The sequence below is a fragment of the Anastrepha ludens genome, chromosome 2 (assembly GCF_028408465.1).
Source record: "Anastrepha ludens isolate Willacy chromosome 2, idAnaLude1.1, whole genome shotgun sequence".
Classification (NCBI taxonomy): Eukaryota; Metazoa; Arthropoda; class Insecta; order Diptera; family Tephritidae; genus Anastrepha; species Anastrepha ludens.
The window spans coordinates 63,689,524-63,707,272 of NC_071498.1; the positions used below are offsets into that span (position 1 = coordinate 63,689,524).

At 39.9% G+C, this 17,749-nt stretch overlaps 1 protein-coding gene and 1 pseudogene across 2 annotated transcripts; both read right to left on the reverse strand.

Moving 5' to 3' along the window:
• Positions 1–569: 569 nt before the first annotated feature.
• On the reverse strand, positions 570–1,597 carry LOC128864381 (uncharacterized; annotated as a pseudogene).
• Positions 1,598–5,140: 3,543 nt separating this feature from the next.
• On the reverse strand, positions 5,141–12,963 carry LOC128857857 (uncharacterized). Of its 2 annotated transcripts, XM_054093661.1 has the most exons (4): positions 12,759–12,963; positions 6,350–7,204; positions 5,525–6,264; positions 5,141–5,456 (listed from the first exon to the last, which is right to left on the reverse strand). In XM_054093661.1, exons 1-4 carry the CDS (start codon positions 12,814–12,816, stop codon positions 5,202–5,204), a joined length of 1,908 nt encoding a protein of 635 aa, XP_053949636.1. In that variant the 5' UTR covers positions 12,817–12,963; the 3' UTR covers positions 5,141–5,201. The 2 variants fall into 2 exon arrangements, with proteins under 2 accessions (XP_053949636.1, XP_053949626.1); XM_054093651.1 differs by lacking the exon at positions 12,759–12,963 and having other exon boundaries at positions 6,350–7,343.
• Positions 12,964–17,749: the final 4,786 nt, after the last annotated feature.

Below are 17,749 nucleotides of genomic sequence, written 5' to 3' on the forward strand. Positions count from 1 at the left end.
GGGTTAAACGTTGGCACATGTGTGTTACTTCATACGGGTCATATTTTGAAGGAGATACAATAAAAGTTTAACTCTGTTTTGTTTTATTTAAACATTCCCGGTACTTTCTGATCATAGGACATATTAATGGCACTGACCTTTTTGTCCATTTGCCCATAGCTCCCTTGTAATTAGTTAGGGTAAGGCTGATATGGCTTTCCGTTATACTCATGCAGTTGCGTCATGTCTCTTACCCTGCAAATTTTTAGTGACCTAACTTCCATTTGGGATGACTTGGCAAGTGAATTGCAATAGTGTCATTCTGCTGAGTACCGCGCAGTGACAAATACATACATATGTATGTAGTTGAATTGTTAGTATAGTAAATATTCAACATAAAATCTTTCTGATTGAGAATTGTCCTCAGTGAATCATTTTGCTTAAGGATAGGCTGGACTCAGGTTTGGAGTGCGGGCCGAACGTTGCTAGACTGTTTCGCCGACGGATAAGAGAGCTACATACCTAAACCTATGTTTATATACGAGTTATCTTTCGGTTATTGTCATTGTATCAGTTTTACTTAATCTGTCCTAGATCTTTGAGACACGAAGCTTCTCTTTCAATGTGCACGGACCAACAGCGGAAGTGAGGTTAAGTGCGTTAGTTTGACGGGACATGTGAAGAGGCGTAAAAGTCACGCAGGTATTCTTATACTATATACATGCAAAATATGGATGAATGACGAAAATATACAATATATGCCAGGCAACCCAAGAAATTGCAGTTAATTTTTTTCGGTAGTCCTTGGGCCTAAATGCTGCTAATCGGACACAACCAGAAAATAAACAGTTACGGCGGGTTAGATCCGTTGTTGTTGTAGCAGCATAAACATTCCATACATATGTATATGGGGAATGCTGCTGAAGTGACAGTCCTTGGCCGGATATAAAGATTTATTTATAAGGCCAAGTAATGTCACTTCAGCAGCACTCCCGTAGTTGAGGAAATGCCTCCTGATGTGATGTCTGCTCAGGATCGAGCAGGTGTGTGCATGGGTGAGGCGGTAACACCCTAGCAGAAACTGCTTACTGAGCAATTTGTTATGCTCCTTAACAGGCAGGATTTGGCCCTCATCATGTAGATGTTGTATAGGTGACATCAGAAGACATCCTGTCACGGTCCTTAATGCAGTGTTTTGGCAGGTCTGGAGCTTTGTTCACTGCGAATCACTGGTTCCAGGCGACCAGACAGGCGGAGCATAGTTTAGAATCGGTCGGCCTATTGCTTTAAAAGTCGACAGCAACATTTCCTTGTCTTTGCCCCAAGTGCTGCCGGCGAGCGACTTGAGAACCTTGTTGCGATTCTGTACTTTAGTTGCAATAGCGGTTGTATGCGCTGAGAAGGAGAGCAAGCTGTCAAAGGTTACTCCAAATATTTTGGGGTTGTTTACCGTCGGAATTTGAGTATCATCGACTTTCCCCTTGAGTTGTAGCTTGACCTCCTTTGTCCAGGTGGTGAAAAGGGTCGCCGTGGATTTAGTGGGGGAGAGTTGTAAATTCCTCGCAGTGAAGAAGCGAGAAAGGCTGGCGAGGTAGTCGTTCACCTTGGAGCATAGGCCATCAATGTCATTGCCCGACGCCATTATCGTGCAGTCGTCGGCGTATGAGACCTGGAGACTCCCTCTGATGGCTGGGGGAGTTTCGAGATATAGAAGTTGAAAAGCAAGGGTGAAAGGACACCACCCTGCGGTACACCTTGCTTTATTTTCCTCTGTTTAAATGTCGGTAAAATGTCATCTAGTAGCGAGGCGTGGCTGACTGTATCGAAAGCCTTTTTTAGATCCAACGCTACTAAGACAGTCCTCTCGCAGGGGCGGTTTTGGTTGAGGCCGCGGTTTACCTGGGTGTTAATGACGGTGAGTGCCGTGGTGGTGCTGTGCACTCTTCGGAAACCATGCTGGTGCGAGGCTGGGGTCAGGTGTTTCGTAAAGAGTGGGAGTAAAAGGGTCTCAAGAGTCTTCACTACTGTGGAAAGGAGAGTTATCGGGCGATAAGACCCCCTTGGCTAGCGGGTTTCTCAGGCTTAGGTAGTGGGACCACTCTCCCTAATTTCCACTTATCAGGAAGTGGCCATAGACAAGTTGAAGACCTTGGTGAGATATTCTACTCCCAATGGACGCAGCTTTTTCAACATCAACATGTTTAGTCCGTCAGGATCAATGGCTTTGGATGGTTTCATGTGTTTGAACCTCATCGCTGGAGAAAGCAAGTGGCGCACTGTTGTATGTCAGTTTGTGCAGCCGTCTGGTGGCACTACGTTTGGATCTGTCGGCCGGAGGATGCAGAATAAATTGCCGGCTAAAATAGCACGCGCATCTCTTCGGGTCCGACTAAGTAAGACCGTTGAGGGTGATACCCACCTTGTCATTGTGCTTCATCGGGTTCGACAGGGACCTTACGGTGGACCAGAGCTTGCTCACACTAGAGGTGAAGTTGCAGAACTTGAAATGCTCTTCCCCTTTGCTCCGCTTGGAATTGAGATCCTTTATCCGAGGATCCCCTGGATCGGCCTGGTGTAGGCGATCTCGCTCGTTCGCCAGAACAGCTGCTTCAGCTGGGAAATCGGGACGTATGTCCCGGATCCTTCCAGCGGGTAGCAGCGTGATTGCCTTGCGGAACGCGCGTTCGCCTGCGCGCACATCGGTGGGAATGGGAGAGCGGCGAAGAAGTCTTCAGTAAATTCCGCGAATCTGGTCCAATCTGTTGAAGTTGATGTATGACTTGTGATCCGCGGAAACAAAGTCGGCATGTTTCTCGATCGAGATGATAATGGGCAAGTGGTCTGATGCAAGTGATAGCACAGGTCGCCAGGTTAAGCTATTGATCAGACCTGCTCTAGCAATTGTGATATCAGGTGAGCTGCTGCAATTGCCCTCTACCCTCGTGGGGGCGTCGTCGTTTACAGTGCTGCATGGCGAGTCCTCTATCTGCTCTGCCAATAGCTGTCCCCTACGATCATTTGAATGCCAAAGATCGTTGTGTGCATTAAAGTCACCTACTACTAATCGATTTTCACCCCTGATGAGCGCACCAATATCAGGGTGATATCCTGCCGGGCCGCAGGTGACAGGGAGTATGTAAATATTATATATTTCGAGCTCGGCATAGCCTGACCGGACAGCTATCCCTTGACATTCTAAGGTGGTGTCCCTGCGGTCGATGCCTTCATCGATAAGACGTATTGCACTGTATGGTGGACTATGAACGCTAAGCTTCCACCGTGGTCTCGCTCGCGATCCTTTCTATGCACATTGTAGCCGCCCCTGGTGATCAAGGGGGAGCTAGCGTGCAGTTTTGTCTCTTGGACTGAAGCTATCTTGATACCATATCGGCTCATAAAGTCGACTACCTCGTCAATCTTACTCGTAAGTCCGTTTCAGTTTAGTTGTAGGAGTTTCCATTTATTTTCTGCATTTAATTTGATGTTAGGTATGTTGGAGTGATACTTGACTCCAAACTTTATTGGAAACTACACATTGAAACTCGGATAAAGAAGGCCAGTATAGCCTTCTACTCCTGCAAATCTTTGTTCGGTAAAAAATGGGGACTCAAGCCACAGGTCATGCTGTGGATGTACAACGCAGTGGTTTTGCCAATTTTAACGTATGGATGCCTGGTTTGGTGGGAAGCTATTCGGAAGGGCTATAATATCACTAAACCGGATCATGTAAAATTTGCCCCAGTGCTACCCAGAATGTCGTTTTGCACTTACTTCCCATCGACTTTTACGTTATTTCCATCGCAGTTCAAAGTGCAATCAGGTTAGCCTCTGAAGGCAATCTCTCAAGGGACATGGTAGAATTTTCGGGCGGTTAACACTGTTTTTCTTCGAACAGATCTCTCTATCCGCAAACTAGAGTTTGAGGGTCGTGCCAGAGCAAACTTTCCAAATAGGCAGGATTGGATCGAGGGGAAAATCTGCACCGAAGATTGCACCTCTGTTTTCATTGATGGTTCCAAGATGAAATCTGGAGTCGGAACAGGGGTTTTCTCTAAATCAGCCAATTTATTTATCTCCTTTAAACTGCCGAATACTGCTAGTGTTTCTCAAGCAGAAGTCTTTGCGATCCTTCAGGCATGCAAAATGCTTAGGAAACGCGGGAGCGAGGGAGATATTAACATTTTCTCCGATAGTCAAGCCGCGATCAAGGCTCTGACGACGCCATGGTGCAGAACGAAATTAGTAAACTCCTGTAAATAGGAAATCAAATCTCTTCGGTGTGCAGGTAACATTTCTCTAATCTGGATTCCAGGACATAGGAGTATAGAGGGAAATGAATTCGCTGATGAGGTTGCCAGGAAGAGGCCGACTGAATTGGCCTTAGAGAACTTCTACCCAGGCATCGGCATCCCTCTGTCAGTTGTTAAAGAGACTCTGCACAAATTATTTCTCAGTAAAGCGCAGAAAAGATGGAGCTCCATTTCTTCATGTGCTATTTAGAAAACCCTTTGACCCCAGTACAATGTACGGAGGACTCAGAAAGTCCTTTGAACTCCTCACCATTCAATTTTCCAACTCTTAGTTGTGTTTACCGGTCACCGGACGATCGGCACACCCGCGGAAAAGCTAGGGTTACCATTTAATCCCCCTTGCAGAAGCTGTGGGGACCTTTCAGAAGAGGAAACTTTCTCTGTAAATGTCCAGGTTTTGCAGCTAGACGATTAAGATCACTGGGTGCTCCTTTCTTCGACAGCCTGGGGCAGTGCGCCAACCTAAATGTCATCAATCTTCTCCATTATATCAACAGCTCTGGCTGGCTGTAGATATCTGTCTGTTCGAGGTCTCATAATGGTATTAAAACGGCGCTTCAATGCTTGAGGAGTGGCAGACCGGCACTTCAACCATTTCACCTACCTACCTGGATGTAAAAAAAAAATGCCATCGATAAAAATTTGCGCGAAAAAAATTGTTCTTTTTTCAACAGTTGTCATCTCCGCCGCACGGCTGTAGGTATGCTAACTGCATCGAGTTAGGGATGCTTAGTTAGTAGTGACGTACCAGTTTTTCAAGTTCCAAAATGCCTTAGCAAAACATATCCACTTGGTTAGAGTTTTACTAGTATAGTTTTTTATTAAATTATGAACAAATTATACTCGTGACATAGGCATGCTGATATATAAATACGAGTATACATATAGATGCATATAAAGTCATTGTACAGCTCAAAGCACTGAGTTGCAGAGGCCACAGTTGCTCACGGGACAAGTCTTCATTTCCTTGTGAGCACCTACGCGCAGCACTGCCGCCATGCCAATCTCTGAGTGCGTCGATATGTGACAATGTAGAATCCAATAGCCCGGACTGTCGGTGTAGAAACGTAGAATGGTATAACCGAAGGCAGGCACTTGCACGGTGTCCTTAAGCGGAGCACCACGTTCTCGACGTGGCAGCGGCGTTCGACGATCAATTTCCTCGATCTGTAATGGAAACAAATTTGTGCTGTTAATATCGGCACGCTTTTTTAGTTGGTTGCTACTTGACTTACATTTCTGATGCGTTCTGGTCCCAGTACCCCAATGCCCACTACACGAAAAGTGTAGCCATGTAAATGTATAGGATGCGCTGACTCGGAGGTGCTTGAGATCACGAACTCTACGTCCTTGAATGCTGGCACCTCGATCACATTGGCACATTTACACTGACGACTGCGACAGTTCAAGCCCATCGTTGCTTGCTGCGTCTTGTTGCAAAGAAATTGGCCAATACCCAGATTGCGAGTCTGCAATAGCGAAACACGTGAAGGTATTGCGAAAGTAATATCGTCCATTTGGAATAGGAGCTCATTTTGTACGCGCACAGTCATGCTGGTGTAGTAGGTGCGGTGAGGAATGGCTGCTGAAGCAGTGCGTTTTTCCAAAGCTTTCAAGTCGGCAATTGTAATTAAATTGTTGTCACTGGTTGGCGGTTTATCGACAGTGTTTAGTTCCTTGCCATTAGGCTCATACTCATAGAACACTTGTGCTGTGGGTAGTGCACGGCGACCAGCACCCTGATAGTGCAATATTGCTTCCTGGTGCAATTTATTCAGCTTGCAGAAGTTGTGCCCCTTTATGCGGATCCAATAGTTGTCGACGGCTTGGTTGGCGTGCAAGACAAAGTCGAAACGTTCACCGCCATGCAGAGTGATCTTGCGCACTTTTACAGGCTCAATGTCATTGCCATCGCTGGCGATGACAACAAGTTCGTGATTATCAATGCTCAAGCTAATCGGACAGTTGGCTATACCTGCAAAGGAAATAGGATGGGGTGTGCGAGGGAAAGGCAAATTGTAATGGAAATAGTGGGATTTTACCCTGAATTTACAACTTACCGTTAAAGATCACACGAAAACGATACCTGCCGCCACGCACAACCGAATAGGTTGAATACAGCGTGGGTGCACTGTGTTGCAACTTGGCACCGTTTGCTGGTGGTACTTTTCGTCCAACACCATCAATCAATATGCTTTGAGGTGTTGAACCTTCTGGGTCGTACATCCAATCCTGCAACATGATTGTGTGTTCTGAAAGGTCAAAATCATATAAAGCAGAGTGCATATCGTCCGCTTTTGGTTGCCGCACCACCAGCGCGCCGGCTATACCGAACCCACGTTGATGCCCCACATGGCTATGCCACCAATGTGTGCCGACATGATCCACCTCGAAGCGGTAGCGAAACGCTTGACCCGGCACAATTGGATACTGCGTAATATATGGCACACCATCCATGTGTGGCGTTTGTCGCTGATGCAAACCATGCCAGTGGATGGTTGTGATGTCGTGCATGCTGTTGATAACGTCTGCCACAATCGTGTCACCTTGACACACCTCTATCGTTTGTCCAGGCAATTGCCCGTTAACCACCATCACGTCCGTCTTCACGCCATCTGCGTATTTGCAATCGTCGAATCCTTCATAGTTGTGCACTGTAAAGGGATCGATATATTCGCGTCCAGCAACCTTGAAGCGAAAGCGTGAATCGAGATAGCGCTCACAACTCGGATTGAAGGTCTCATCGTAGTGCACAACGAAGTAATAGTAGCATGTCATGGGCTGATCTGTGCGACATGTGCGCCTGCAGGGGTGGTCAGCTAAATTTTTATTACTATTGCTTCGCCAAGTTCTCGATTCTGTGTACGCGGGCTTTGGGAAGAGCTGCAGCATTTGCTCATATTTGCTGATATAAGCTGGAAAAAAGAAGAAGGCGTGAAGTGAAATGCTGATTGTATAGCATCGCAAAGGGAATGGACACCAAGTGGAGAGCGGAAATTCACTCATTGACCGCATGGCTCTTATAAAGTGTTTAAAACGAAAATTATAGCTTTACACCATTTTCATTTCTTCGATCCACTTCGATGCACACTTTCCTCCAAAGCACACTTTCCTCCGATTCGCATTTTCTATTATGTGCGCAACTAAGTTCTCGCTGTTTTTTGGTGAAAATACAACTTCATTCTGAAATCCTCATTGAGCAATGCCTCCAATTCAGCGTCTTCGAAGGTTTTTGGGCTTCCTTCACGTGGACGGTCGTCAACATTTAAATCACCGTCTTTGAAGCGACGGAACCAATCTCGGCACGCTGTTTCACTTAAAGCAGCATCTCCATAAACTTTTTGTAGCTCTCAATGCGCTTCAGCCGCCGTTTTTTCGAATGTTTTTATACCGTCCAGCAAAAGAAATAAGCCAAACCATGATTCGGTTACTGTGGAGGGATAGTAATTCAATACTCTGACAAGGCTCAGTACCTGGGCATTACGACATTTAATGTCGAGAATTTCAATTGACGACAAAACAGATTCCCAGATCCTGTTTCCAGATATACACATTGGCACACAGGCGGTTAAAAAATGGCTGAAGGAAAGAGTGTAGGTAAATATGGACCCGGTATGAAACTTTCCATCCCTACGGGCGAGTGATCCACTGTTATGTCGTCTGAGGTGTAAGAACTCCCTACTTGTGCCCCACTTTACTAAGTAGATCTTAGCTCAGCTTAGGTCTGGAGAACAGGAGAGGGTCTCAGGTAGATAAAGCTATTTGCTTAGCAGTTTGGGATTAAGGTAACAAAGCCGTTCGATGGGGCTAATATAAGATTGCTCGCTCTGGTTATCTAATCGGTCACAATCGATTGCATTTTTTCGTTCATGGGCTAAGACTGTCTTCTATGGCAGATTACCAGCTTTGCCTTCAGAATAATAAGAATTCCAAGGAAGTTTACGTAAATGAAATCAATGAGCGAAGAGGCATTTTGACATAAAAAAAATGCAGAATATCTAAGTGATGCACTGGTGGCAAACACTTCAGATGTGTTCTTACACTTGGACTAAAATTCTAAGTAACTTTTTTACTCCTCGTTTGTGTGACCTACATCAAAATTCACTAATCAACCTATGCAGAGCTAGAAAATAAACGCTTTGTTGTATGCGCTCTGAGTTCGAAGCGTCTTTTTACAAGAGGCGTGACTGAAAACGAGTGCCTACCACGAAAAGCAAGAAAAACACAAATCACAGGAAAGAATGGACGTGCTCTCTGAGTGGTAACGAATTTCAAAAACTGTTATATCAAAGTAAGTGATTTATACGCCCGAGAACAAATCTTTTATGTCATCCCTAATAAAATGCATTGCAAAAGTTTTAATTTGCCATTTGAATTTGAATTTAAATTAAACATTAAAAAGCAAAATATCGTCTGAGAATCAGTTGTTTGTATGCTAATATTGTTTTGTAAAAAAGTTTTCATAGCCTGCTGGCACTACCACGCAAGGCCTTGTTTACTGAACCATATATCCAAAAATTAAAAATTTAATTTCTAGTGAAAATCAAAAAACACATTTTATATACTTTTAGCATTTCTTAAGGACTTTTTCAGCTTTAATAAAAGTATGTTTTTGTAACTTTTGATAATTCCCTTGGGGTAAAAACAGCAACAACAAAATATTATTTGAAAAAATTATTTAAAAATTAAGTTTAGTCATTTTTAAAAAAGATGTTGCTAAAACATAGCTCATTCCCTACAATTCTTATTAACAAATGTTTTTGGAGTTTACTCCTTAAGAAACGATATATAAGGCCCATGGTATGAAAAATATGGGTAGTAAAATCGTGTGAATCATCGGAAGTGTACGCTGACGGAAGTGACGCTTTGCCCTTTTTCTATATTCTAGTGAGAAAAATCACTGCCTACCTTGTGGCGCTACTTTGTTGGTGCAAACTTGTAGGAAATATATATTTCCTTGTGGTTGCTAATTTCTAGTGAGAAAAGGCACTGCATATCTTGTGGCGCTTGGTTGTTGGTGCAAACTTGTAGGAAATATATATTTCCTTGTGGTTGCTAATTTCTAGTCAGAAATAACACTGCCCACATTTTGGTGCTTATTTCCGTTTTCTATCTAGTGCTTGTGCGTTCGTTGAGAACCTACATATACCAGTGATATCGTCTGAACCTTTGGAGGAGATTGTATTCAAAAACCCTTACAATGGTTCATCTGCCAATTACACGCCAATGAACTACCGCTTAGACATTTGTTTGAATACATTGATGGCTCTACGTCTGAAAGCTTTAATGGTGAAATAGAGAAAAAATTGAAGGATTGTGAGAAGCTTTCTTTCGTCAATTATAAACCAATTATATTCACACTACCAGATATATCCAGTGAAAAAGATTTAAGTACGGATCAAAAATACCGATTTGATATTTGTAGTGCTATTATAAGTGGACATTGCAACGACAGCTTAAAAAAGAAAAAATTGTTCATTCCAGGTGGCTTACTATAGCGAATAGATTAAGTAAATTTATATAATATTTTTCCAGTAATATAGAAAAGGTCTTCATTTACTCCTTTTGCATATTAAATATATTTTTAAATATCACGGTAATCGTTCTTAAGGAGTAAACTGAAGTCGCGTGTCGGAGCTGACACACACACTTTTTTTTCTAGTATCAATAGATTTCGAGATAAAAATTCTTGAAAAAAATATGACTCAAAAGTTTGATCAGCAATAACATCAATAACATGCATGAAAATTGAAATTTCGCCAAACTCTTCGGCACACTGCAAATACAGTCTAAATAAAACAAAAGTGCTAACTACCAACAAAATCTGAAACTCAACAGCTCACGGACAAATTGAACGGCGCTATTGAAAAATTCGTTATACGGGGAAACACGAAAACACGAACTCGAACTTCATCGCACGTACATTTTTTTTAAATTTATGTTTAAAAGTTATTTTTAATTTAATTTATTGAAATATAAATAATTTGGTATTTTAGTTAACTCTTTCCCATTTTTCGTAAATTGTTTAGTTTGTTTTGGTTTGAATTTATTTTGTAAATGTAATTTATTGGGTTGGCAACTAAGTAATTGCGGATTTTTTCCAGAAAATCAAAGACAATTTTTTCATGGAACTAAATAACTATATTCTGTAATGGCAGGCAGCTTCATAATCCCACTTTCATAAAACTTTTGGTTTTTGATATTAGCGAAAAACTGAATCAGGTATGATTCGACATCATCATCATTATTGAAATTTTTACCATTCAGGGAGTTTTGTAAAGATCGAAACAGAAAAATAATCAGATGGTGCAAAACATCTCAACCAAGCTCTAATAGATTTTGCCGAGTGGCCAAAGATGTGTGTGGCCTTGCATTGTCATGATTTTCTTCAGCTGCATTGTTTAATTTCGTTAATTGTTAAATAAAGACATCAGAATTGATCGTTCGGTTGGGTGGTAAAAGTTTAAAGTAGACAATTCCTTTATAGTCCCACCAAACTGATAACAAAACCTTCTTTTGATGAATATCAACTTTTGATGTAGTTTGAGTTGGTTCACCTGTCCTGCTCAACGATCTTTTCCGCTTGATATTGTTGTAAACAACCCATTTTTCATCGCCAGTTATCAGTCGCTTTAAAAATGAATCATTTTCATTACGTTTCTTTAGCAAATCGCGGCTGTTAATGCGTTGTGTTAAATGCGTCTCGTGAGGAACCCATGAATCGAGTTTTTGAACGTAGCCAAGTTGTTTTAAGTGATTTTCAATGCATGTATGTGATACATGAAGCTTCTCTGCAATCTCACGTGTTGCACTGTGATGATCTGAATCGATTATTGTTTTGATTAGGGTGTCGTCAACTTCAATTGGACGCCCAGAGCGTTTTTCATCTTTGAGTGAAAAATCACCAGAACGAAATTTGCCAAACCAATTTTGACACTGCCGTTCTTTTAATGCTGCGCCACCATAAACAGCACATAACTTTTTATGAGCTTGCGATGCGGTTTTCCCTTTGCGGAAATAAAAAAGGAAAATAAGACGAAAATGTTCCTTTTGATTTTCCATTTTTCAATGAACGCCAAACGAAAACTAGGCAACCGAACAAAAAACCTTTTTTACTGATTGACAGCTGAATTGCCAACTATCAAATAACAAAATGTGTTTTACATTTGCACTACGTCTGCAAGCCTAAAAATTCAACTGAAGCCATCTATGAGTGAAATCCGCAATTACATACTTAGTTCTTCTTCTTCTTAATTGGCGCTATAACCGCTTACGCGATTTCTTTCTCGTGCTCACCGGCGCCAATCGGACACACCAAGTGAAGCCAAGTCCTTCTCCACCTGATCTTTCCAACGCAGAGGAGGCCGCCCTCTTCCTCTGCTACCACCAGCTGGTACCGCATCGAATACTTTCAAAGCCGGAGCGTTTGTATCCATTCGGACGAAATGACCCAGCCAACGTAGCCGCTGGATCTTTATTCGCTGCGCTATGTCTATGTCGTCGTAAAGCTCATACAGCTCATCGTTCCATCGTCTGCGATATTCGCCGTTGCCAACGTGCAAAGGTCCAAAAATCTTACGCAGAATCTTTCTCTCGAACACATACATACATACATACTTAGTTGCCAACCCAATAATTAATAGAAAAAAATTTGAGAAATTAATTAATTTTCATCACGTTTTGTGGTTTATTTAGTTAATAAATTAATTTTTTTTTTAATGAATTAATTAACTAATCTTTTTATTAATTTATTATTTAATTTGATAAAAAAATTGAATTAATTAAATTAATGAAAAAATTGAATTTAATTTTTTTCGTGGTTTTTTTAACTTATACATTTATTTAATTAAATGAATTATTTATTTAATTAAATGAAAAAAAAAGTTCAAAATTGGATTAACTTTTCCTTATTTTTCGTGGTTTATTTAATTAATAAATTTATTTTTGTTTCTCTTATTTAATTAACTAATTTTTTTATTGATTTATGATTTAATTTGTTACAAAAAATTTATTTTATTTTTATTTTTTGTTGTTTTTTTAACTTATAAATTTATTTCAGTTTAATTTAATTAAATGAAAAACAGTTAAGAATCGGATTAATTTTTTGTTATTTTTCATGGTTTATTTAATTAATAAAATTAGTTTTGTTTCAATTTAATTAATTTATTGAAAAAAATAAAATATGTAATTTAAACAATTTTTTTTTCGTGGTTTATTTAGTTAATACTTTTTTTTTTTGGAAATTCGAACATTTTAATCACTTCTTATTTCTTAGCACGCGCTGTGATCAGTCGAAAAATTAAAAAAAGTCTACCTAAGTAAATAATATTTTTTTTTTTTTTTTTAATATCAAATACATTGCATCGATTTATCGCACAAATTTGCATTAAATTTTTTCCATATTTCATAACAAAATTAGGAGTTTGCATGTAAGTGTATCCTTGTAGGGTAGGAAGTACCTTGAAGTACCTTCACATAATGCACCGAATGCGAACAGCGTCCAACAAATCGTTAACGGCAGCTTCATTAAAAAATTTTTTTTATATTATTTTATTTTTGAAATAAATAAATTTTCCTTATTTTGTTGTTTGAGCAAACACATCCACCATCACTTCACTTTTCGACACTTCCAAGCTTTTCTTTTGTAGGCAGAAGCCTTCGTCAAATTCGCAATCGTGACTCCAATTCTGTTCGTAAGATTTTTCACAAAATACCTCGTTTCCGTATTTTAAATAACAACTCGTCCCGCCAACACAAGTGGAGTTGCTTTTATAGGCTCGTTATGATATCGGATACGTGCAGATATTACACACACACACACAAATAACTGTGAATTTTCTTCAAAAATAACTTAACTCTTTTGAACAACTTTTCACTTTACGACCCCACTGAAATGACATTTACTAAAAATGCAGTACTCGTTTATTTAGTTAGTGAGTTGGATTTTTCAACTTTAGTTTCGAATGATACAAATTTTAATATTTCTTTAGGCTTCGGTAATTTATGAATGCATAAGAATGGCATACTGCAAAGTCGTAATAGGTTCTTCTGCTAAAAGTCAGCAAATATGTTTTCTATATCAGTTGGTCCTAATAAGAGTGTTGAAATATATACTGAAGATATCATCTGTCAGGTGCGTAGACAGCTTTTTGCGATGAGGGGGACGTCTCTTTAGTGCCATTTAGTTTCATGCATAATTTTTAGCGGCCATAATTTATTCAAAAGCAATTCACTTTTAAAAGTAAAAAGTATTAAGGAGAATTTATAGCTATTTACCTCATGGTGACATAATTCATTGATGCACTCTTTGTAATAATCAACTGTAGGCTGCCAACCCTGCTCTCTTGTCTTATAAAATAACAATTTATTAAGTAGGTTCAGTGAGGTTATGGTGGCAGTCGGTCTGTACAACCAACTCACTTAGACCTTACGGGTGTGCTGCAAGGGAACCCCATTTACTTTCCTTGGTGGAACCATTTTGCGGCTCTTTTGAAGCGTAGAACTGATCCAATCCGTACGCCAGACAGCTCTGTAAGAGAATTGAAAAAGTATTTACCTAGACAACCAGGTCCGATTTTGACTAGGGCTGGACAATCGCAAAGAAGTGTTCAACTGTTTCTTCCTCTTCTTCATCCCTACAACTTGTGCAATATTCATGGGAGAAAATTTCTAGTCTCGAGGAATGCCTGCCAAATAGCCAACGACCGGTTATACAAACCACGACCTTCGAGATATCATCTCTTGAGAGGTTAGCAATTCCTTTGTCCTTTTCTAGTTTATTTGGGCAATAGTAGCCTAGCTGTTACACATGTATCTTCATCTCTCCATGACCTATTGGCCCTTGGATAATGTTGTTTTTGATTATTAGTTTACTCGTGGCCAAAGGTATTCCAATGGTACTTTTATCACCCGGCATTCCTCTGCAATCTTCGATCTTAGTATAGCTGCATTCATTGATTTAATGGCCGTCTGGCTATTCGAGAATATATTTATAGTCGTTTTTGTTACGGCATGCGTGTTTAGATATGTAGTCACATCTTTTATGGCTACAAACTCTGCCTCATAGACGCTGCAGTAGTCTGGTAGTCGAACGGATAGTTCTAGTCCTAATTCCCTCGAAAATACTCCATAGCCAACGTTATCGTCTAGCTTGGAACCATCTGTGTAAAAATTTAATTCCCCACTTTTCCATGGCCTTGGTATCTGCCACTCCCTTCTTGACGGTATACTCTTCTTGAAGAGCCTGTCGACGGTGAGTCTAGGAGTAGAGTAGCCAATTTCTTGTTTGTGACTATTCAGTGAGTGCAAAATTGACGCGTGGCCAAGCCACCGGTCTTTCCATAGCGCCATACTTTTGAGTCTGAGCGCCGATGCGGCGGCCACTTGTTTCCCTACCAAATTTAGTGCAGGTAAATTGATTAGCACTTCCAGCGCTTTGTTTGGGGTAGTCCTTAAAGCGCCAGAGATGCGTAAAAAAGGTGTTCTTTGGACCTTATTCATGATTTTAGCGTAACTCGCCTTTTGAGCAGATGTCCGCCATACAAGTATTTCATATATTAAGATTGGCCTAACTACAGAAGTAAAGAGGCAATGTGTAACACGAGGTGTTAGTCCCCATTTAATACCGACCGCTTTTTTGCAGGTATATAATGCAACGTCGGCCTTCTTTATTCTTTCCTCAATATTTGGTTTCCACGTGAGCTTCCTGTCTAATATGAGTCCTAAGTACTTGACATTCTCTTTCCAAGGAATCTCCACGTCCTTAAAAAATTAGAGGGAAGACTATAGGGAGCCTATGTTTCTTTGTAAAGACAATTATTTCTTAAGTAAGTTTAAATAAATTTTCTGAAACTTTTCAACTTTAATAATTTTGAATTTCTTGCATTAACTTTAAATAAATATAAAATCTTTTTTCTTATCGAAAAAAAATGTAACTCTTTACTAATTAAACTTCGTAAAGATGAGATCTTCCAAACCTTCCCTAAATCAATTAAAAACACGCACCTAAATTGTTGCCTATTTTCTTTCTTTGGCTTCATTTCGATCGCTAATCTTTTCCCCATTCGTTGTGTAGATCCATTATTTCAGCGTAGAGTGTTTAAGTTTTCTGAGCTAAAAGCTGGTACAGCCGCATTTTGGATTTCTCTATTGATTTCAGCTGTATTCCATTACGAAAATTTTACAAAGACCAAAACAAATAACAGTATGAGCGTGAAAGGGCAGACCCATAAAACCGTGCGAAAAAATTACATTTCTTTTGTTATCCAGGATTTTTTGTTATTACTCGTATAAGCTACGTACATCCAAATTTCAAGTGCTCTCAGCCCTTTCCTTTTATTGATTTTGGCAGCATATATTGATAATTCACTTCAAAGTGCATCCATTGTGTATTAGGTAAGGTAAAGGAGAAGGTTGATGGGATTTAGATTGGAGCACTGCTTCAGGCCTGTCTGAGGGCGCGGCTGCGGTAGGCCAATAACCTGCCCACTTTAAACTCAACAATACTGCAACCTTAACAAATTGAGGCTCTATGTTCCATATAGGAATAAAAGGATAAAATATACTGCCCCAGGCTGTCGAAGAAAGAAGCACCCGGTAAAAACCTCAACAGTCTCCTTCTCTGAAAGGTCCCCACAGGTTCTGCAATGGGGGTTAAATGGTAAACGTAGTTTTTCTGCGTGGATGCTGGACGTCCAATAAAATTGAATGGCGTGGAGACCCCAGCAGCATTTGCGTGGGTTTTCGAAATCGCACACAAAGAATTGGAGCTCCAACTGATCTGCGCTTTACTGAGAAAGAAGAAAGTTGTGCGATTTCCCTTTAACAACAGTCAGGGGAATACCGATGTCTGGGTTGGAGAGCTCTGAGACCAATTTAGTCTTTCCCTTCCTGGCAACCTCATCAGCAATTTCATTTCCCTTTATGTTCCTATGTCCTGGAGCCCAGATCAAAAAAAATGTTAGCTCCACACTCAAGAGTTTTGATTTCCTGCTCACAGGAGTTGACTAATTTGGATCTGCATCATGTCATCATCAGATCTTTGATCGCAGCTTTGCTATCGGAAAAAAGTTATGTAGTATCTCCCTCGTTCCCGCATTCTCTAAGCATTCTTTATGAGTGCAGGATCACAAAGGCTTCTGCCTGAAAAACATTAGCAGTATTTCGCAGTTTTAAGGAAGTCTAAAGTGTGGAGGTTTCTGGCAAATAACATCAGAGCTCCGCTTTATCAGCGTTGACTTTGAGGCCGAAACTGGCAGCCCAGCGATTGAGTATAGGTAATGTGTTGTGTACCTATTGTTGGAAAAAATATAAAAATGATTAAAATATTAAAATTAATGGTTTTCTGAATTTTCTGTCTTTAATTTTATTCTGTTTCAAATTATACAATATTATTTTTCTTTAATAATTCACTTCAAAAGTAGATTCTGAGAAAAAAATTGGCAAAAGTTTGTATAGTATTTTCGTGGACGCGTGGAGGGGAGCTGATACCGCGGCACCGTCATCTACGCATATGCGCTACTGCCTTCTGTTTAACACCCAGGTGTACCTATATACATATTGATGTTTCAATACGCTTTACAGTCATTATTTATCTCAGCAAAATATACACCTCCCCTATGTAGTGCCCAAAAATGTTGATCAAAAATGAGTTTTTCGCATGAATTGAAATTTGAATGCTTACTCGTATTAACATTTTCTAATTATAATGAAAAATGTATGCATGTTTATGAATACTTTAAGAAAACATGTATGTATGTAATGAAAGGTTCAAGGCACGTCTACGGTATACCATATATAATCTGAACGAGTATGCATAGTACCTGTACATAAGTGACACTTTGAGTTTTATGTGTATGAGTACATAAGTAGGTCGGCCTCCATCACTCACAGCTGATTGGTAACTATCAGATTAACGTCTAAAAATGTACTAGTAACCCGCCCCTTGTTTTACATGGGTTTATCATAAAATAAACACTATAAGTAAAATATTAATAAAATTTAATAGTATAATAAATATAATAAAAATATAATTGGAAGAATTTGAAATGAAGAAAAATAATGCAAAATTAGAAAATATATAATTGGCGCTTACACCCAACTTTGGCTGAGCTCCTACTCCTATTTGTGGTGTGCGGAAATGGAAAGGACCTATACTCTTAAGGGGTTATACGCAGTTAGAAGGCCGAAAAAAGCGAATGTTTCTGAGAAAACTTTTAAATTTATTCATCTGAAAATTTGTACACATATGTATTATGTTATCTTTTAACTGTATTTTAAAACTTAGTATTAGTAAAATATTTATTTGGAAAGGAGCTACAGCTGATCTACGGGAGCTCCTCTCAAAAAAGACGTTTTGCGGTGACCACTATATCTCTGAACTGGAACCTTTGAATTTAAAAAAAAAAAAACAGATTTCGTTAAAGTAATGTTAAATCTAGTAATTAATCGAAAGAGTAAGC